General features: G+C 43.1%; 1 protein-coding gene across 2 annotated transcripts in view; it reads right to left on the bottom strand.

Moving 5' to 3' along the window:
• Positions 1-1,023: 1,023 nt before the first annotated feature.
• plekhm1 (pleckstrin homology domain containing, family M (with RUN domain) member 1) overlaps positions 1,024-22,732 on the bottom strand; it is a 64,737-nt gene continuing 43,028 nt past the window's right edge. For both annotated transcript variants that reach the window (XM_055657377.1, XM_055657378.1), the window contains exons 8-12: positions 21,603-21,748; positions 20,847-21,040; positions 16,366-16,429; positions 10,811-10,968; positions 1,024-2,523 (exon numbers count right to left, since the gene is read on the bottom strand). In XM_055657377.1, the coding sequence (XP_055513352.1) occupies positions 2,415-2,523; positions 10,811-10,968; positions 16,366-16,429; positions 20,847-21,040; positions 21,603-21,748 (671 nt within the window). In that variant the 3' untranslated portion in view covers positions 1,024-2,414. The remainder of the gene's footprint in view (positions 2,524-10,810; positions 10,969-16,365; positions 16,430-20,846; positions 21,041-21,602; positions 21,749-22,732) is intronic.

Genomic DNA, 22,732 nt, shown 5'->3' with positions numbered 1-22,732 from the left:
AACTTTTCCGTGAGATGAACTTTCTTCAAAATCAACATAACTTGGCCCAGACAAGTACAAAGTCAGGAAAAAGAGAGATTAAAGAAAAACAAAGGAGAGGTCTATCAGAGGATGAAAGGCAGGTGTGATATAAAGAGTAAATAAACACACAGAAAAAGAGAATGATATTGGCATGTACAGAATATTTTAAAATAATTATAGCGGTGATAACAGCAGTTTCATTACCGACATCTGCTGCCTGAAAACACATTGGAGCAATGATGGTCTCAAGTTTGGAAGCTTCGATTATGCCAAATCAAAATAGACTAAACTTAATTTGAACAGTTTAGGAGGATAATTTCTTACACAACTGGGAATTTCAATTGGCAGAAAATGGCCAACAGAGTACTTCATGAGAATAGTATGAAGGTGTTCAGTGGCATGGTTGAAATACTTTTGTCATAACCAACTGAGAGATACGCATTGTGCACAAATATGTAGCGGCCTTTATCCTAACATTGGGCTCAGGAGATTTGCCACACCATATCTTCACTCCTATTCAGCAGTGGAATCTGGGAAGAATGGCACTGAAGATCAGGAGTGAAGGAAGTGAACAGAGATATGGCACAACCTCAATCATAGAGGAAGCAAGTGAAGACAAACAAAGTTAAAGAATATTTCCTCCAACTTAGGTTTTCCCACAATAGTCAGAAAATAATTTCCAATTTCCAAGGAAAAAGTGGTGCAGCAAGTGAAGCTGCTGATTCTAGGCTCCAGCACCACAGGTTCAATCCTGTCTGCCAGTATTGCCTGTGTAGAGTTTGCACATTTACCATGTGAATGCTTGTTTTTTCCAAGGCGCAGACTACCCACTCAAATCTTTATCATTCATTAATTTTATCCAGGAGAGTTAATGTCATGTATTTGCATCCAAACTTTGAGATTACTAAAGCAGTAATTCCATCCGTTTTCACTTACCCCCAAAATTGACATGGGTAGCATTCAGTAAATCTTTTACTGGTGAGGTAGTCACACACGAAGGAATTTAAATCAGGCCCTCAAACTTTATTTGCACATTTAAAAATCAAATCTTTTGACACAATCAGTTTTTAAGAAAATAGAAATGACTATAGAGCCAGTGTTTAGAAAATGTTGCCATGATTTGATTCCAAAGTAAGTCAAGGTATATAATGCAATAAAAAAGCTGAAGTACAAAAAAAAAACAAGTTATCACATGACAGTTAAACCTTGGTATTATTGGAAGACCACAAATAGCAAGTAATCCTTTATAGGTATGTGCCATGAACTGTAATAAATCCAACAAAGTATCAAGGCATCCACAATTTTGTTGTACTTTTGAATCTGTGCACTTAAATACTGCAGCTCCGCAGAAGTTTATTTCCAGAATGTTTTTTTGAATGAACATATGCAGAGTATGGTTACTAAATGTTGGAATTAATGACACTTATGAGTGATGATAAGTTTGTAATTGGGAAGGAATAATTTGCATTGTTGCACACAAAATGCATGAATATAAATGTTAAGTTCTGTAAATTCTCATTTTTACATTTGGATGCATTTGGTATTGGTTATTTGAGCAAAGTTTAGCACCTTAACAATTTCCTATCTAAATTGGCCAAAACTCCCACTGGAAAATAGCATAATTTCATGAACAGTTATCAGTTGTACTGATTTTATAAGATGGTGTTTAATAAAATATAGTTACTGAATGATATATTAATGATCAATTCAATTGCTTTACAAATTGATTATATATCACTGTTAATCTCAAAACAACAAAAAAAAGAAACCTTATCAGTATTAGACAAGTAAGAAAGTGCTTGCACCCTTTTGGATTGAGTGTTAAAATGTAATGGATAGTCTGCAGTATGGGTGAAAATTTAAATATTCTGCGTATTTACAAAGATTAGTTTTCAAAGTGCAATTAAAGCAGCAAGGTCTAGCAAATCTTTAGTTAATTTCACTGTTGAATATAGTAACTCTACTGTACATTTTACACTCTCACAAACTACTGATATAGTTTGCATGTTTGAATAAAGGAGAATGTATATCTGAATTTTAAAATGAGTTAAGACTTTAAAAAGTTGATAATCCAGAAGATGAACGTGTTTACCAGTGCCAGTGAGAGTGAGTGCAATCTGGCTGCAGACGGTCTTCGTGGTAACACTAGTAGGTCTGTATCAAATCTTGAACCCACATCAAGGAAAGGAACATCTTTATGTTCCTTTTGGAGTTACTGTTTTCAAAATGAAGTGGCAAGGAACTTGTGGCTGTGCGATCATAGTGAAATGATTCATTTTGTATCATCTCGGTTTATATTTGCTGTAAATTGCAAGAACTCGGGAAACGGTCTGCACACGGTGGACAACTCGCATTCTCACTCCCTTGTGCATGATCCTGGATGCAGACCACAGCTAATGTCCCATTTTGTAATCCTGGTACCTTTGTTTGCGTACACAGCGTGGACACGATTGGACACCAGCCTTGCAAACCTTATGGAAAACAGTCCTGCACTTTTTGCACCTAAATAGGAAAAAAAAAAACGAAAACTGGATTATTTGTGAGGCTAGCATTTCACAGAAATGAAATGCATTTTAATGGCCATCATTATTTTGGAAGATCAATCTCTTTCTTAAATAAAATTGTGGAAGGAATTGAGATATTGTAAATTGTTTTGAGGTGACATCCAAGAAAGTTTGCCAGTATATACTGACATTTTGGAAAAATGAGCTCAGTGATCTCCAAGGCCAGTTATTTCGTTTTTAAATAAAGAAACTTGTTTTTATGCAGAGGGTTACACATCTGAAAAGTTATTTGCCTTAAAATGCAGTGGATGTCCAACTGTTGAGGAAATTGGAGGCTGAGATGGAAAGGCATTTGGACACAAATCTGTGAGAGCAGGAAATTGGACTAGCCACATGAATGATTTGAACATCAGTACAGATTTGAGCAAATGTATGGACCACTCCGGCTTAGAAACATAGAAAGTAGGTGCAGGAGGAGGCCATTCGACCCATCGAGCCAGCACCGCCATTCATTGTGATCATGGCTGATTGTCCCAAATCAATAACCCGTGCCTGCCTTCTCCCCATATCCCTTGATTCCACTTGTCCCTAGAGCTCTATCTAACTCTCTTAAATCCATCCAGTGATTTGGCCCCCACTTCCCTCTGTGGCAAGGAATTCCACAAATTCGCAACTCTCTGGGTGAAAAAGTTTTTTCTCACCTCAATCTTAAATGGCCTCCCCTTTATTCTAAGACTGTAGCCCCTGGTTCTGGACTCGCCCAACATTGGGAACATTTTTCCTGCATCTAGGTTGTCCAGTCCTTTTATAAATTTATATGTTTCTATGAGATAGTTATTCTCCAAGATACCTTTGTTTGCGTTGTGTTGACTTCTATTTCTCACATGCAAAAAAGTTCCAATATTTGACAAATACCATCTAAGCTAACTGTTGTATGCACAATATAAAAGATTATTGTTCAATAAGAGATGGTCTGGCTATAATTTGTTTTCTGCCCTTTGAAAGTGCCAAGAAACATTCAGACATGTAGTAGAGGCAGTCAGTCAGGAAGTTACAATACTTGCCAAGAAAGGCTGGATAGTTTTGGAGTGGTGGTGGAGAACAACAGTAGGGGGGGGGGGGGGGGGGGGGGGGAATTACAGTGTCACTGTCATCAGTAACCAGGTGGTAAGGCAGGGAAAAGGGATGTGAATATTTTTTTGTTGAGTGAAGTTGGGGGAGGTCCATTTTGGACAGTTCTCCGGAAAATGAAGTTTACTAAAGAAGGTTAAAATTAAATAAACAAAAAAAGTTTGATTAAAGTGGAGAAAGAAGGAACTGCAACTGTTTATTTATAAATAAAAGACACAAAGTGCTGGAGTAACTCAGTAGGTCAAGCCACATTCCGAGAGAACATGTCTGAAGAAGGGTCCTGAAATATGATCTATCAATGAGATGCTGCGAGAACTGTTGAGTTACTCCAACATTTTGTCCCTTTTCGCGATGGAAGTGGAATTGATATTCAACAGAATGTACAAAGTAAAGGAAAAAATATATACAACAAATCACAAATTTTGTACTTTTGAATGACAAGCTCGTATCTTAAAATGTGCATGACAATTTTTTTCACCATCAAAGAATAAATAATAATAACTGCACTATAAATAGACACCCATAGAACACAGGTACGGTAGGTCCTCTGGCACAACTTACCCGTGCCGTCCAAGATGTTCCATCTATGATAGCCCTACCTGCCCATGTTTGGTCCATATATCCTTTTAAACCTTTCCCATCCACATTATTGCTCACTAATTGACTTGAAGGAGGTAGTGATGAGCCACCAACCCGAGTTGATATAATGGAAGGTACTCCCAATATTATTGTTATGTGTACTGAGACACGATGAAAAGCTGTTTTGCATGCTACCCAATCAAATCAAATAATACTGTACATAAATACAAACAAACCAAACACAAGTACAATAGGTAAAGAAGGAAAAGATAAAGAGTGTAGATTGCTGGTTAAATAGATTAATGGAATAGTAAGGAGAGATATTAACTTGGATGCTGTAGAATCTGTATGAGTACATCTGCAAAATAGCCAAGGGCAGAAAACACTTGTTGGAGTTGTATACAGACCACCAAACAGCAGTAGTGAGGTTGGGGATAGCATCAAACAGGAAATTAGGGATGTGTGTAGCAAAGGTTCAGCAGTTATCATGGGTGACTAGAATCAACATCTAGATTGGGCTAACCAAATTGGTAACAACACAGAGGAGGAGGATTTCCTGTTTTTTTAAGCAGAACCAACCAGAGGGCAGGTCATCCTAGACTGGATATAGTGCAATGAGGAAGGATTAGTTAGCAATCTTGTTGTGCAAAGGCCCCTGGGCAACAGTGACCATAATATGGTTGAATTCTGCATTAAGATGGAGAGCACCAGAGGTAATTCGGAGACAAGGGTCCTGAACTTAAACATAGGTAATTTTCATGGTATGAGACGGGAATTGGCTGGGATAGACTGGCAAACGATACATAAGCATTGACGGTAGATATGCAATGACAAAGATTTAAAGATTGCATGGATGAATTATAATCATCCCTGTCTGACGTAAACATAAAACAGGGAAGGCGGTTCAACCGTGGCTCATGAGGGAAATTAGAGATAATGTTAAATCCAAGGAAGATGTATATAAATTGGCCAGAGGAAAAGGGGAGGTGCAACGAGACCTGTGTGTCTTTGTACATCAGTCACTGAAAGTAAGCATGCAGGTACAGTTGGCAGTGAAGAAAGCAAATGGCATGTTGGCGTTTAGAGCAAGAGGATTTGAGTATGGGAGCAAGGTGGTCCTACTGCAGTTGTACATGGCCCTGTTGAGACCACACCTGGAGTATTATATGCAGTTTTGGTCCCCTAATTTGAGGAAGGACATTCTTGCTATTTATGGTAGTGCAGCGTAAGTTCACCAGGTTAATTCCCAGGATGGCTGGACAGACATATGATGGAAGAATGGATAGACTAGGCTTATATTCACGGGGATTTAGAATGATCAGAGGGGATCTTATGGAAACATAAAATTCTTAAGCAATTGGACAGGCTAGATGCAGGAAAAATGTTCCTGATGTTGGGGGAGTCTAGAACCAGGGACTGAGGTGACCGTTTAAGACTAAGGTGAAGAAAAACTTTTTCACCAAGAGAGTTGTGAATCTGTGTAATTCTTTGTCACAGAAGGCATTGGAGGCAATTTCACTGGATGTATTCGAGAGAGAGTTAGATATAGCTCTTAGGGCTAATGGAATCAAAGGATATGGGGAGAAAGCAGGAATGGGGGGACAGTTTTGGAAGATCAGCCATGATCATATTGAATGGCGGTGCTGGCTTGAAGGGCCAAATGGCCTACTCCTGCACCTATTTTGTATGTTTCTATGTATTCATGGAAAAGTAATACCGGAGGTACAAAGTGGATCCAGTAGCAGCAGGCACAGGACTGTCAAAGTCAAAGTTATTCGTCACTTGCACCAACTAAGGCACAGTGAAATGAATTTGCCAGCAGCGATACAATTAAACAAAGAACACACAATACACAATAGATTTAACATAAACATCCACCACAGCATTCTTCACGGAGGTGGAATGCAACAAAGTTCAGTTAATCCTCCTCCTTTATTCAACCGTGGTCGGGGCCATAAACACTCCATAGTCACTGCTACGGTTGCCTGGATGTACAGGTCGAATCCGGCAAGGGATCCCAGGCTCCGGATGGTAAGTCCACGCCACGCCCGCTGCTAGAAGCTCCACAGACCACAGCCCCATGATGCCAAAGTCACCAGGCCAGCGATCGGAGCACTCTTTTCTGGCGACCCCCGGCAAGGGTTTGCCCCGCTCCACGATGGAAAAGTCCACGCTGCGCCTGCTGCTGAAGCTCTGGGCCCGACTCCGGGAAAGGCCGCTCCAATCCAAGCTGTTAGGCCGCGAGGGGGCAGGCGGAGAAGCGACATGAAAAAGTCGCCTCTCCATCATGAAAGTGACTGAAAAGCAGTTTTCTCCTTTCCCCCCCACCACCCCCCACATAAGACACACCGAGAGAAACTAAAACAAACATTTGGACATACTAAAAAAAACAAAAAAAGTCAAAATAATGAACACGCTGCTGGCAGGGCCCCCAACAGACCGACCCCCAAACGTCACTGTAATACAATGGGCCACAGCCATGAGAACACAAAACTAAGTCAAAAGTATAGGCAATTCCGTTCCTCAAGCCAGTTCGTCATTCAATATGATCATCGCTACTCTGTCCCAGACTTCACTGTGCTAGTTCCAGTGCTGGTGAGCACAGATCATCAGCACTGAAAATGCAATTTCAAAGAGCTCTTTTAAAACAGGAAGAATAGTAGATAAACAATAACTGCAGCTGCTGAAAATCTGAAACAAAAATAGAAAATGCTGCCCAGCATCTGTGAAATGAAAAACAGTCAACAATTTGGGTCTGTGACTCTGCCAGGTCTGGGAAAAAGATAATTCTCGTCTGTTTTCCTTGGAAGGGAAGTTGGGGAGGAATGTTTGGAACAAAGAGTATGGATGTGGTAGGACAAGCCAAAATGGCTTCATGGAAACAGTTATCAACACATTAAGCTACTAGGCTTGTGTTGATAGCAAGATTGCAGAACTTGCCCAGAAAGCTGCAATTACGTAAATAAGACAAGAAAACAGAAAATGGTAAATGCTGGAAAAACTAAACAGGTCAGACAACAATAATGGAAAGAGAAACAATTAATGTTTCAGGGAGAAGACCTTAAATCAGACCTGAGAAAGATAGAAACAATTTAGACACAAGGAACTGCAGGTGGTGATTTACATAGAAATGACAAAATGCCGGAGTAACTCAGCGGGTCAGGCAGCATCTCTGGAGAACTTGATAGCGATGTTTCGGGTAGGGAGCCTTCTTTAGAAAAGTATGAGTAGCACCAAAATGTGGGCAAAATCCATTTAGCCTGACACTTTAATATGCAAGGCATAAGAGGATATGGTCCTAATGTGAACAACTGGGATTAGAGTAGATGGGCAGAAAGGACAACATGGATGTGGTGGTCCAAAGGGCCCATTTCAGTGCTGTGGGATTCTATGACTCATGAGATCATGCGATAGAGTAGAATTAGGCCAGTTGGCCTGACAAGTCTACTCCACCATTCAATCATGGCTGATCTGTCTCTCCCTCCTAACCCCATTCTCCTGCCTTAGAAACATAGTAAATAGGTGCAGGAGGAGGCCATTTGGCCCTTCGAGCCAGCACCGCCATTCATTGTGATCATATAACCATATAACCATATAACAATTACAGCACGGAAACAGGCCATCTCGACCCTTCTAGTCCGTGCCGAACACATAATCTCCCCTAGTCCCATATACCTGCGCTCAGACCATAACCCTCCATTCCCTTCCCATCCATGTAACTATCCAATTTATTTTTAAATGATAAAAACGAACCTGCCTCCACCACCTTCACTGGAAGCTCATTCTGATCATGGCTGATCGTCCCCAATCAATAACCCGTGCCTGCCTTCTCACCATATCCCTTGATAGAAACATAGAAAATAGGTGCAGGAGGAAGAACCCTTCTCCCCATAATCTCTGACACACGTACAAATCTATCTATCTCTGCCTTAAATATATCCACTGATTTTGCCACAACAGCCTTCTGTGGCAAAGAATACAACAGATTCACCACCCTGGTGGAATATCTCCGTTAGAGTGAAATACAGTAGATTCTTTGAATTACCATCGCAGTCTCTTCCTCAGATTTCAATCTTGTTCGAATCAGGCACATTCGACTGAGATTAAAGGATTCCCATATAAACCTGATGGGCAAATTTCAATCCATTTTACCAATGTAGAGGAGAGGGAAATGTTAAGGTTTCGAAAAATTGTCAATAGCCAGCTTTTTATAAACTTAGCTTTTATGTGATTTTTAGTTTACTCTGAATAACTGCCTCAGGTGATCCATAGGGCCATCAGTAACTATTGACTTTTGAGTTGCTGCATTACAGCGCCAGAGACACGGGTTCAATCCAGACTACGGGTTCTGACCGTACGCAGTCTGTACGTTCTCCCCGTGACCACCTGGGTTTTCTCTGAGATTCACACTCCAAAGGCGTACATATTTGTAGGTTAATTGTAAAAAATTGTCCCTAATGAGTGTAGGTAGTGCAGGGATCACTGGTTGGCGTGGACTCGGTGGGCCGAAGGACCTGTTTCCGCACTGTATCTCTAAACTAAACTATTCAGCAGAGAGCTTCATAAAGAGTGCATCACCATTACAATGTCAGAGTCTCCCTATCAATGGATGTTCCCTTGTCCTATCCATCTTTCATCATTCTCTTCGAAATTTAAAATTAATCTGCTTACTAGTTTTAATAAAGTCTTTGATCCGATTCATTAACTATTGTTTAATCACAGTTGCTGCCATGCCTGCTACGTGTTTCCAGAATACTTTTTTTAAACATTTAATCATGTAAAGTTGTCCACAATGTTTTCCGTGTTTAACAAAGAAAAGTCTGCCACGTCCAATGAAAAACACCAAACCCCCAACAGCATTATGGAAAACAACACCATGTCTACAGTCTGCAGAAGGGTCCTGACCCGAAACGTTACCTATCGATGTCCTACAGAGATGCTGCCTGCCCCGCTGAGTTACTCCAGCATTGTATGTCCTTTTCTGGCTACAATCAGCTGAGTCAATGAGCAGCAACATCAAAGTGGCTGGGATAGAGCACCAGCACTTCACATTCAAATACAATAAAAACCATACACTATTAGTCATAGAGTGACACAGTGTGGAAACAGGCCCTTCGGCCCAACTTGCCCACACCAGCCAACAATGTCCCAGCTACACTAGTCCCACTTGGCTGCGCTTGGTCCATATCACTCCAAAACTGTCCTATCCATGTTCCTGTCTAACTGTTTCTTAAACAATGGGATAGTCCCAGCCTCAACTACCTCCTAGAAACATAGACATAGAAACATAGAAATGGGTGCAGGAGGAGGCCATTCGGCCCTTCGAACCAGCACCGCCATTCATTGTGATCATAGAAACATAGAAACATAGAAATTATGTGCAGGAGTAGGCCATTCGGCCCTTTGAGCCTGCACCGCCATTCAATATGATCATGGCTGATCATCCAACTCAGTATCCCGTACCTGCCTTCTCTCCATACCCTCTGATCCCCTTAGCCACAAGGGCCCATCTAACTCCCTCTTAAATATTCCAATGGACTGGCCTCTACTAGTGGCAGAGAGTTATTCACCACTCTCTGTGTGAAAAAAGTTCTTCTCATCTCAGTTTTAAATTTCCCCTCCATCCTTAAGCTGTGCCCTCTGTGGCCTGGAATTCCCCAAAATCACAACTCTCATGGTTGGTGAAAACTGCCTTCTCCCCGTCTCCTTTGATTCCACTAGGCCCTAGATCTAACTCTCTCTTAAATCCATCCAGTGATTTGGCCTCCACTGCCCTCTGTGGCAGGGAATTCCACAAATTCACAACTCTCTGGGTGAAAACGTTTTTTATCACCTCAGTCTTAAATGGTCTCCCCTTTATTCTATGACTGTGGCCCCTGGTTCTGGACTTGCCCAACATTGGGAACATTTTTCCTGCATCCTAGCTAGTCTAGTCCTTTTATATGTTTCTATAAGATTCCCCTCATCCTTCTAAACTCCAGTGAATACAAGCCTAGTCTTTTCAATCTTTCCTCTGGCAGCTTGTTCGATACACCCACCACCCTTTGACTGAAAAAGTTATCCCTTGGATTCCTATTAAATCTTTTCCACTTCACCTTGATCCTATGTCCTCTGGTCCTCGATTCCCCTACTCTAGGCAAGAGACTCTGTGCATCTACCCGACCTATTCCTCTCATGATTTTATATGCCTCTATAAGATCTCCCCCCATCCTCCTGCTCGCCATGGAATAGACCCAACTCAACCTCTCCCTATAGATCACACCCTCTAGTTCTGGCAACATCCTCGTAAATCTTTTCTGAACCCTTATAAGCTTGACAATATTCTTCAAATTACTACAAAAATGTCAGCAGTACATGAAATATCTATAACATATTAGACGTTAGGATGAAGGTTAATCTCCATTTGCAAATGTATCAACTTGTTTTTCTAATTGGAAGCTGTGTGTGCAGATTCTTCAAATACTCTAATTGCCAATGTATGCTACGTCTTCTTGTTGAATTTTTCCTGTAGTTCACCGGCTTTGTACATAGTCTGATAAGAACTGTAGTTGCTAGTTGAGAGTTGAACTGCATACCTTGTAGTTGATTCAAATTCAAAAGGGAAGATGATGTCGTCACTGCTGCAGATCTGGCAGATGAAGCCTCGTTGAGTACAAAGGTCACACATATAGACGTGATTGGTGGCATAATGGATAGCCTGCTGTATGAATGCTTCAAACATTCCATGGGCTATCTGCAAGATGAACGAATGACGTTGGCATACAGCTTAATTAGTACACTAAATAACATGTTTTTTTCATATAGACACATTAACTATCAGCAAGTTTTCGTCAGGGCATGTCCAAATTCAAAAATACCACAGAAACACTGGTGTGCAAAATATGAATTTCAGAGTTGATGCATGGTGAAATACACTGAGATTTCTGTGCTTCAAACATGGTTTGAAAATCATGCAAAAGATAATCAATGAATCATTTTTTCTCTTGCTCAAGATCAGGTGAATCCATTCTGTAATGCTTCTTTCAGCATACTTCAATACTTTGTCAGGTTTCTTAAGTTTTACATAAGCTTTTCTGATCAGGGTGGGAAGAAGTGTAGTCTAGATAGCTGTGGGAGTCAGTAGATTTGTAGTAGATGTCGTTCAATAGTCTGTCTCCTGTGATTGAGACAGTGAGATCCAAAAACGGTAGGGAGATGTCAGAGATGATCCAAGTGAATTTGAGTGCCGGATGGAAATTAGTGGTGATGTTGATGAAGTCAGTGAGTTTTGCATGGGTGCAAGAGGTAGCACCGATGCAGTCGTCAATGTAGCAGAGGTAGAGTTCAGTGAGTTCTGCATAGGTGCAAACCTACTGACTCACATAGCTGTCTAGGCACTCTTCTTCCCACCCTGCTCCTGTAAAGACTCTATCCCCTACTCCCAATTCCTCCATCTCCGCATCTGCGCTCAGGATGAGGTTTTCTATACTAGATCAGAGATGTCCTCATTCTTTAGGAAACGCTCTTCCATTATAGATAAGGCTCTCACTAGGGTCTCCTTGATAACTCCGCTCTTGTTCCCCCTCCCCCCATTCACAAGGACAGAGTCCCCTTTGTCCCCTTTGTCCTCACCTTCCACCCATCAGCCGTCGCATACAGCATATACTCCTCCAACACTTTCGCCACCTCCAACGGGATCCCACAACTGGCCACATCTTCACAACTCCACCCCTTTCTGTTTTCTGCAGAGACCATTCACTCGCAACTCCTAGGTCAACTCGTCCCTTCCCACTCAAACCACCCCCTCCCCAGGTACTTTTCCCTGCAACCGCAGGAGATTCAACACCTGTCCCTTTACCTCCCCCCTCGACTCCATCCAAGGACCCCGACAGTCTTTTCAGGTGAGGCAGAGGTTCACTTGCACCTCCTCCAACCTCATCTACTGTATCCGCTGTTCCAGATGTCAACTCCTGTACATCAGCAAGAACAAGCGCAGGCTCGGCGATCGTTTCACTGAACACCTCCGCTCAGTCCTCCTGGTTGCTTAGCACTTTAACCCCCCCTCCCATTCCCAATCTGACATTTCTGTCCTGGACCTCATCCATTGTCAGAGTGAAGCCCAGTGCAAATTGGAGGAACAGCACCTCATATTTCACTTGGGTAACTTACACCCCAACGGTATGAACATTGACTTCTCTAACTTCAAATAGCCCTTACTTTCCCTCTCTCTCCCCATCCCTTCCTCCTACCCAGTTCTCCCACCAGTCTTACTGTCTCCGACTACATTCTATCTCTGTCCTGAGTAGGGTGGAACTCTATTCCTTGGAGAGCAGGAGAATGAGGGGTGATATTATAGAGGAGTATAAAAACATGAGAGGAATAGATCGGGTAGACGCACAGAGTCTCTTGCCCTGAGTAGGTGAATCGAGGACCAGAGGACAAAGGTTTAAGATGAAGGGGAAAAGATTTCATAGGAATCTGAGGGGTAACCTTTTCACATAAAGGGTGGTGGGTGTACTGGAGCCTACCAGAGAGAAGGCAATTCCGGATTTAGTGTTGTTTAAAGAACCAGATTTAATAAAGGGAACTCAAGGTAAAGGAAATGCTAGGAGGTAGTGGCCATAATATAAGTTTTAATCTGCAATTTGAGAGGGAGAAGGTTAAATCAGACGAGTCAGTGCTGCAGTTGAACAAAAGGGATTATGAAGGCATGAGAAATGAGCTGGCCACGGTCGACTGGAGAAGGATCCAAGCAGCAATGACGATGGAACAGTAATGGTAGGAATTTCTGGGCATAATCCAGAATATGTAGGATAATTTCATTCCAAAGAGGAAGAAAGGTTCTAAAAGGAGTAAGAGGTAACCATGACTGGCAAGGGAAGTTAGGGATGGAAAGAAAAGGTGTTTAACACAGCAAAGAGTAGCAGGAAGCCACAATTGGGAAATTTTCAAAGGACAACAGAAGTTAACAAAAAGGGCAATATGGGGTGAAAAGATGAAGTACAAGGGTAAGCTGGCAAAAAATATAAAGAAGGACAGTAAAAGCTTCTTTAGCTATTTAAGAGAAAACGAGTAGCAAAGACAAATGTGGGTCCCTTGAGGGCAGAAACAGGTGAAATTATTACGGGGAACAATGAAATGGCAGAAATGTTGAACAGGTACTTTGGTTCTGTCTTCACTAAGGAAGAGACAGACAATCTCCCAGATATACTAGAGGACAGAGGATCTAGGGAGTCAGAGGAACTGAAAGAAATTTGCATTTGGCGAGCAATAGTATTGGGTAGACTGATGGGACTGAAGGCTGATAAATCCCCAGGGCCTGATGGTCAGATTCCCAGGGTACTCAAGGAGGTGGCTCTGGAAATTGTAGATGCATTGGTGATCATTTTCCAATGTTCTACAGATTCAGGATGAGTTCCTGTGGATTGGAGGATAGCTAATGTTATCCCACTTTTCAATAAATAAGCAAGATAGAAAACAAGGAATTACCGATCAGTTAGCCTGACATCGGTGGTGGGGAGGATGCTATAGTCAATTATTAAAGAAGTAATAATTGCGCATTTGGATAGCAGTAAAAGGATTAGTCCAAGTCAGCATGGATTTATGAAGCGGAAATCCTGCTTGACTAATCTTCTGGAATTTATTTAGGATGTGACAAGTAAAATGGATGGATGAAGGAGAGCCAGTGGATGTAGTGTATCTGGACTTTCAGATAGCCTTTGATAAAGTCCCACACGAGATTAGTGGGCAAAATTATAGCACATGGTATTATGGGTGGGGTATTTACATGGATAGAGAATAGGCTGGCAGACAGGAAACAAAGAGTAGGAATAAACGGGTCTCTTTCAGAATGGCAGGCAGTGGCTAGTGGAGTGCCGCAAGACTCGGTGTTGGGGCCGCAACTGTTTACAATATTTATGATTTAGATGATGGGATTAAAAGTATTTGCAGATGACACAAAGCTGGGTGGCAGTGTGATCTGAGAAGAGGATGCTAGGAGATTGCAGGGTGACTTGGACAGGTTGAGTGGGTGGGCAGATGCATGGCTGATGCAGTATAATGTTGATAACTGTGAGGTTATCCACTTTGGCTGCAAGAACAACGAGGCAGATTATTATCTCAATGGTGTCAGATTATGAAAAAGGGAAGTACAACAAGACCTGGGTGTCCTTGTACACCAGTCACTAAAAGTAAACAGGCAGGTACAGCAGGCAGTGAAGAAAGCTAATGGCATGTTGGCCTTCATAACGAGAGGATTTGAGTATTGGAGTAAAGAGGTCCTTCTGCAGTTGTATACGGCCCTGTTGAGACCACAGCTGGATTATTGTGTGCAGTTTTGGTCTCCTAATTTGAGGAAGGACATCCTTGCTATTGAGACAGTACAGCGTATGGTCCACGAGGATAATCCCCGGGACGGCGGGACTGTCATATGAAAGATTGGATAGACTGGGCTTGTATTCACTGGAGTTTAGAAGGATGAGGGGGAAATCTTATAGACACATATAAAATTATAAAAGGACTGGACAAGCTAGTTTCAGGAAAAATGTTTCCAATGTTGGGGGAGTCCAGAACCAATGGCCACAGTCTATGAATAAAGGGGAAGCCATTTAAAACTGAGATGAGAAAACCATTTTTCACCCAGAGTGGTGAATTTGTGGAATCCTCTGCCACAGAAGGCAGTAGAGACCAATTCACTGAATGAAATTAAAAGAGAGTTAGATAGAGCTCTAGGGGCTAGTGGAATCAAGGGATATGGAGAGAAAGCAAGCACGGGTTACTGATTGTGGATGATCAGCCATGATCACAATGAATGGCGGTGCAGGCTCGAAGGGCTAAATGGCCTCCTCCTGCACCTATTTTCTATGTTTCTATGCAGGCCAGGTTAATCTCCCCCTATAGTTCGGTCCCTGATTCCCTGGTATCATCCTCATAAATTGTCTGTGTACTTTTTCCAAAAGCAGGGTGATTAAAATTGAACATATACTCCAAGTGCAGCCTCACAAATATCTTGTACAACTGTAACATAACATCTCAACATATATGCTCAATTCCCTTACTGAGAATTCTCAAAGTCACTCTAATTGAATGTACCAAAATCCTCCTTCAGCACCCCATCTACCTATGACACTACTTTCAGGAAACTATTACATATTCCTAGATCCCTCCACTCCACAACACTCACCAGGGCTCTACTGTGAAATCCCTGCCCCGAGTGGACTTCCCAAGATGCAACACCTCAGGCTTATCCAAATTAAACTCCATTAGCAATTCCTCAGTCCATTTGCCCAGCTGATCACGATCCCATTGTAAATCTGGATAACCATCTGCATTGACTGTGATACTATCTATTTTAGTATCAAATACAAACATACTGATCCTGCCAAAGTACAATTTCATCCAAATCATTGATATAAACTACAGTAGCAATGGGCTCAGCACCGACCTACAAGGCGCATCGCCAGTCATAGGCCTCGAGTCTGAAAAACAACGTTGCACCACCACCCTCTGCTTCCTCTCATGAAGCCAATTCTGTAACCAGTTCGCTAACTCTCTCTGGTGCTCATGCAAAATCAACTTATAGAGCAGCCTACCTTCAAAGGTCTTGCTGAAGTCCACACAGACTATGTCTACTTCATGTCCTCGACAACCTTCTTAGTTATTTCTTTAAAAAACTAAAAATGAGTGAGACACGAGCTCCCACAAACAAAACCATGCTGATGATCCCTAATCAACCCCTGTCTATCTATTTGCATGTTATCTTATCCTCCAGAATCCACTCCATTAACTTTCCTAGCACAGAGGTTAGGCTCACTGGTCTATAGTTCCTTGTTTTTCTTTACAATCCATGTCCAGTGACAGAAGCACAACATTAGGACATCCAGATGTGACTGAATCACGTTAATCTTTTGGCTATGGGATGCAGCATAAACTATGTGGGACATATATCAGGCAGTAATGCAGATTCTCAAATGCCTTCAGGCTTTTAATTTCATCACGATATTTGGAAAATATGCTGCAAAATTCCAAATTGGTAAGATCTGAGAATTAATTTAGGCTGAAGTAACATATTTATTAAAATGAATGATTATAATTTAAAAAATCACATATTTTACATTGTAGAACATAAATAAGGGAGTTAAAAATCATTGACCTGTCGAAGATCAGAGACACTGTATAGATGGGCTGATTCCAAGAGATACTTCTTCTGATCCAACCTGAAACAGATAACCAATGCTAAATGTTCCACACTGCTAAAGGGAAGTATCGTTTTTCATTCACGTTAAACAGCTTATTTCTTTAAACAAATATGGAACGCCAGCCAATGATGGATAAGGCTTGTTTTCGAGAAGAATGAGGCCAGTTCCCTGGCAGTAGAAAAAGCTAGTCAATGGAGCAAATAACCCACAGTGGAACTTCCTCCCCAATAGCAATATGGGAGTTGCCTCACCAGTGGGACTGTGTAGGTTCATAAAAGCAGTCTCACCATTTTTCCAAAGGCAATGCATGCAATGCCCAATTCCCATGAATGAATAAATGAAAAACAGATGGAATAACAGATGGGACACCACGGTGGCGCTGCGGTTGAGGTACAGCGCCAAAGACCCAGGTTCGATCCTGACTATGGGTGCTGTCTATATGGAGTTTGTACTTTCTTCCTGAGACCGCTTTTGTTTTCTCTGGCTGCTCCAGTTTCTCCCCCCACTCCAAAATCGTACAGGTTTATAGGTTAATTGCAGGGCTCTCGCTTAACTTTTTTTCCCTGTTGCCAGCCGGGCAACCTTGGCAGCTTTTTAGGTTGCCAAATTACAGTTTAGGTGGTCATTTAAAACGGTTTGCGATAATGTGCTCGGACGAAGTGCGTAGTTACCAGTCGGAATTATGCTCAATGAAGCATTCACATATTATGCTTAGGAAGATACTGCAGATGCTGGAAAATCGAAGGTAGACAAAAGTGCTGGAGAAACTCAGCAGGTGCAGCAGCATCTATGGAGGGAAGGAAATGGGTTTCGGCCTGAAACGTTGCCTATTTCCTTCGCTCCATAGATGCTGCCGCATCCGCTGAGTTTCTCCAGCTCTTTTAAATAACTCACAAACTAAACACATTCACCAATCAAGACATGATATATACCACAATGACATGCAGCAAAATTATAATACAGTACCTCAACTCTTTTTACACATTGCAATGAATGCAATTTCTATTAGTTCTTTCCACTTCCAAACAAAAATGTGGTTGGATTATTCAGCGTATGATCAACCGGTTTCAATAAATCCTGGACTATGGTAACATATATGCTTAACCATACACACTACAGATTAATGCAAGCATGTTTTCTGTGAAGGACCTAAAATTACCATGACATGGCCATAGCATGGGTCGTTATTGCTATTGGCACAGAAACATTCTGGCTTCCCACATAATTTATCCACAACAAAATATACAGGTTGCGAGGAAAATTTTAAAGGTATTTCATGATAATAGCTGTTAAAACCGACTATACCCATCTGACAGGTTAAACATTACACTAACTGACAAGAGATGGCCAAAGGACATAACTGCAGCAAATGTTATTTTGGTAATATGTTTAAAGGTATCAAAACAAATAACATTGGGAATTAAAACACATTTGATTGCTTTCTGCTATCAAACATAGTCAATGTTCGCTCTGAAGACCATGAAGCACAATAGGGTCAGGGGGTGTGTGAATCAGTGCGGGGTGGATAGATAGGGGGGGGGGGGGGGGGGGGGGGGGTTGTTGAGAAGGCAATTGGTGCGAAATGGATGGATTAAGGCAGGTGAATTAGTACGTGTTGGTTGCAGTATGTAAAATTATGAGGGGAGAGCATGGGGATGTCAGCGGTGTTGAATGAGGGGATCACTACAGGATGGATGGGGGATCACTACAGGAAGCATGAGGGGATCAGTAAAAGATGAATGGGGAGATCACTACAAGATGGATGAGGTTGAGGCAGCATCTATGGAGCGAAGGAAATAGGCCACGTTTCGGGTCGAAACCCTTCTTCAGACTGATGGGAGGGTGGGGGAGGGGGGCTGGTGCGGGGAGAAGAAAGGAAGAGTGGAGCCAGTGGGTTGAGGGAAAGCTGAGAAGAGGAGGAGAAAGTAGGGACTACCTGAAATTAGAGAAGTCAATGTTCATGCCACTGGGGTGCAAACTGCCCAAGCAAAATATGAGGCACTGCTCCTTCAATTCAAGGTGGTCCTCACTCTGGCCATGGTGGAGGCCCAGGACAGAAAGGTCGGATTCTGAATGGGAGGGGGAGCTGAAGTGTTGAGCCACCGGGAGAACAGGTTGGTTATTGCGAACCCAGCGGAGGTGTTCGGCAAATCGGTCGCCAAGCCTACGCTTGGTCTCACCGATGTACAGCAGCTGATATCTTGCGCAGCGGATGCAATAGATGAGGTTGGAGGAGATGCAGGTGAACCTCTGCCACACCTGTAAAGACTGCTTGGGTCCTTGAATGGAATCAAGGGGGGAGGTAAAGCGACAAGCGTGGCATTTCCTGCAGTTGCAAGGGAAGGTGCCCGGAGAGGGGGTGGGAAGGGACAAATTGACCAGGGAGTTACGGAGGGAGCGGTCTCTGCGGAAAGCAGACAGGGAGGAGATGAAAAGATGTGGCAAGTGCTGGGATCACTTTGGAGGTGGCGAAAATGTCGGAGGATTATTTGTTGCATGTGATGGCTGGTAGGGTGGAAGGTGAGGACAAAGGGGACTCTGCCCTTGTTACTAGATGGGGAGTGAGAGCAGAGTCACCGGGTATAGAAGAGACCCTGGTGACAGCCTCATCTAGGTTACACAAGATTGTAGAATTCAAAGTCTACATTGTAAGCTACCCAAGGAGAATGTGTGGCGCGGTTCTTCCAGATTGCGTGTAGCCTCACTTTGGCAATGGAGGCTACCCAGGACAGAAAGACCAGCGTAGGAATGGGAAGGGGAGTTAAAATAATTTGCAACTGGAAGATCCATTAGGCCTTGGCTGACCAAGTGCAGGAGTAAATGCTATATTAAAGGACAAATTACATGACATACAAGCTAATTTTAAATGAGCAAAGGAATACAATTAAACTTGTACGGTGTGCGTCTCCCAAAGTGACACTGCGGCCTAACATCGAGCAGTTGGTGACCTTTGCTGGGGACCGACTTCAGGAGCTCCAACCGCGTGAGCCTGGGGACTTTAACATCTTGGAACTCGCGGTCTCAGTTTAGAGACTGACTTCGGGAGCTCCAAGCCGCAGGAGCTTCGATCGCCCGGACACGAGAGCTTCGATCGCCCCGACGCGAGAGCTTCGATCGCCCCGACGCGGGAGCTTCGATCGCCCCGACACGAGAGCTTCGATCGCCCCGACGCGGGAGCTTCGATCGCCCCGACGCGAGAGCTTCGACCGCCCCGACGCGAGAGCTTTGACCCCCAAGGCGCGAGAGCTTCGACCGCCCCGACGCGAGAGCTTCGACCGCCCCGACGCGAGAGCTTCGATCGCCCCGACGCGGGAGCTTCGACCGCCCCGACGCGAGAGCTTCGATCGCCCCGACGCGAGAGCTTCGATCGCCCCGACACGAGAGCTTCGATCGCCCCGACACGAGAGCTTCGATCGCCCCGACACGAGAGCTTCGATCGCCCCGACGCGGGAGCTTCGATCGCCCCGACGCGGGAGCTTCGACCGCCCCGACGCGAGAGCTTCGATCGCCCCGACACGAGAGCTTCGATCGCCCCGACACGAGAGCTTCGATCGCCCCGACACGAGAGAGCTTCGATCGCCCCGACGCGAGAGCTTCGACCGCCCCGACACAAGAGCTTCGACCGCCCCCAGATTCGATCGCCCCTTCGAGAATCGCCCCGACACGAGAGCTTCAATCGCCCCGACACGAGAGCTTCGACCGCCCGCCCCGACACGAGAGCTTCGATCGCCCCCGACACGAGAGCTTCGATCGCCCCGACGCGGGAGCTTCGATCGCCCCGATGGCGGGAGCTTCGATCGCCCCGACCGCGAGAGAATAAAGATCGCCCGAGATGATTGGACGAGCTTGCCTTCCCCGACGCGGGAGCTTCGATCCACCCGACACGAGAGCTTCGATCGCCCCGACAGTTGTGTTCGATGTTGCCCCGACGCGGGAGCTTCGATCGTAATTCCCCGACACGAGAGCTTCGATCGCCCCGACACAAGAGATCTCGACCCGCCCCAATGCGGGAGCTACGATCGCCCCGACACGAGAGCTTCGATCGCCCCGACACGAGAGTTTGACCACCCCAATGCGGGAGCTTCAATCGCCCCGACACGAGCTTCGATCGCCCCGACGCGGGAGCTTCGATCGCCCCGACGCGGGAGCTTTGACCGCCCCAATGCGGGAGCTTCAATCGCCCCGATGGATGTTCGACTGCCCCGACCGCGAGAGAATAAAGAGGAAGATGATTGGACTTTATTGCCTTCCATCACAGTGAGGAATGTGGGGAATCCACTGTGGTGGATGTTTATGTTAACTTTTATGTAATTGTGTGTCTTGTTGCTTTTTTTTCGTATGGTTGTATGGTAATTCGCATATTACTGTACCTTCATTGGTTTATGATAATAAAAGATCTTTGAAACCTTTGAAATTACATGCCGTGATAGCTCACCTTTTATAGAGATCCTGGACTGCACCGCTCCGACACGTGAAGAGATAGTCTTCCAATATCTTCAACTGATCTCTACTCTTACGAGCCCGAGCCATATGTTCAACGTACTGATAGAGACTTCCATTTATCACATCAAGATCAATGAATGGCTCATTTTTGATCTGTTGCAGGAACCTTGCTGCCACATTGGAAACCTTTGTTTGAAAATGCAGAAACATCAACTTGAATAGAGAAAGATATTGTTAACTACTGCTTATTATTCCAAAACAGTAATTTCCTTGACAATAACAATCGCTCTGAGAGAATTTGTGCAACACCACATTAGTGCTACTGCGAGTAATTTTGAATTGGAGCACACACCAAGATTTTCTGCTTACAGCAAAAACATTGCTGATATTTTTCCTGAGTGGAATTGTAAATATTATTATTCCTTGTACCTGAACCGTGAAAGAGTTGCCTTACTTGAATATCCTTTCATTATATCATATGGGCAGGTAGGGTGGGTAATAAACAGCATCTCAGTTGCTGCAAACTCTTGGCTGCTACAAAACATGGCAAATGGATTTGTCTCTCTATTTTCCTGCTTCATATTTGTGTGCTTCTAATTTAAAGTGCATTTCACAGATAAATCACTGGATAATGAGAACTTAACATACGAGTGTTCACATGAAATCCATGCTGATATAGAAATGGGGCAACATGTGCTCTTCAGTAATATTTTAAAACATTAACACAATGTGCAGTGAACACACTCACCCCTCGTTTAGTCAGATCCCAGTTATGCATCATTCTGGATGGAATAATAGTCTCTGTATCCTGATGACACATTTCACAATAGTAGAGGCCAGAATAAGCACAAACCTTGGCTTTACCAAATGAAAATCCTATTTTCTGAGAGCATCCTTATAAACACAGAAAAAGATTAAGTTAATATTTTCCACCAATAAAAATGTTTTTGTTTTAATTGTTTAAAGTTAAAAAAGAGTAGATTACAATTCTATAACATTTAAGGGCCTGAATGAAAATTTAAATTTGTGTGCAATTCTGATGTTGATATTGAAATGGTGAAAGTAAATAACTACAAAGAAAAAAGATATCAAGAAACAATAAACAGGTTTGAAGGGAGAAAAGTTAATGGCAAGTTAATCTATTTTTATTAAAATTCTGAAGGGCTTTGGCAGAATTGATAAAGATATTTCCACTGTATGAATACAACTAAGTGACCATAAATACACAAAATGTACTAATACACCAACCTTCTTACTCAAAGTTGTAAAGAATGTGGATGTAAGTACCACATTGAGCAGTTGAAGTGAATTATATATGCATTTTGAATACATAAATAAATGCGAGGAAGAAATGACTAGAATGTTGTGCTGATAGGGTTAAATAGATAAAAAGAACAGCTGTGTAGAATATTATCTTCGTGGGCTAGTTAGTCCAAATTGCCTTTTGCTGGGCTGTAGATGTGATGTGCACAGGAACAGGTTGTACCCGTTTCCAGGTTTCGGCATTCTGATCACTTATCCATATGTAATTTGAGATGAGAAAAAACGGGAACATGTGCTTCTATTGGAGCCTGCCTGATTTCACAGCATATGGGGTTGCTCTCTGGCAGACATAATTTAGAACCTTTCAGCGTTTGCAATTTGTCTGTATGAGCAGAGATAAGTCTGATGCATATACAAGGTACAATTAAGCTGTGGTTGTGAATTCTCTTTCCCAATTAGGTTAAATGCATTGAGTAATACAGCATGGAATCAAGCCTTTAGGCCCATCATGTCTATGCCATCAAACACTTATTTGCATTACACCATACTACTATATTTGTTTTAAACTCCCCACATTCCCATTAACTCCCAGATACTAACACTCACAGCACCAGA

This window comes from Leucoraja erinacea, chromosome 27 (assembly GCF_028641065.1).
Source record: "Leucoraja erinacea ecotype New England chromosome 27, Leri_hhj_1, whole genome shotgun sequence".
Lineage (NCBI taxonomy): Eukaryota > Metazoa > Chordata > Chondrichthyes > Rajiformes > Rajidae > Leucoraja > Leucoraja erinaceus.
Note: the sequence above shows the minus strand (reverse complement) of the source record. Positions and strands in the feature narration are given on the sequence as shown.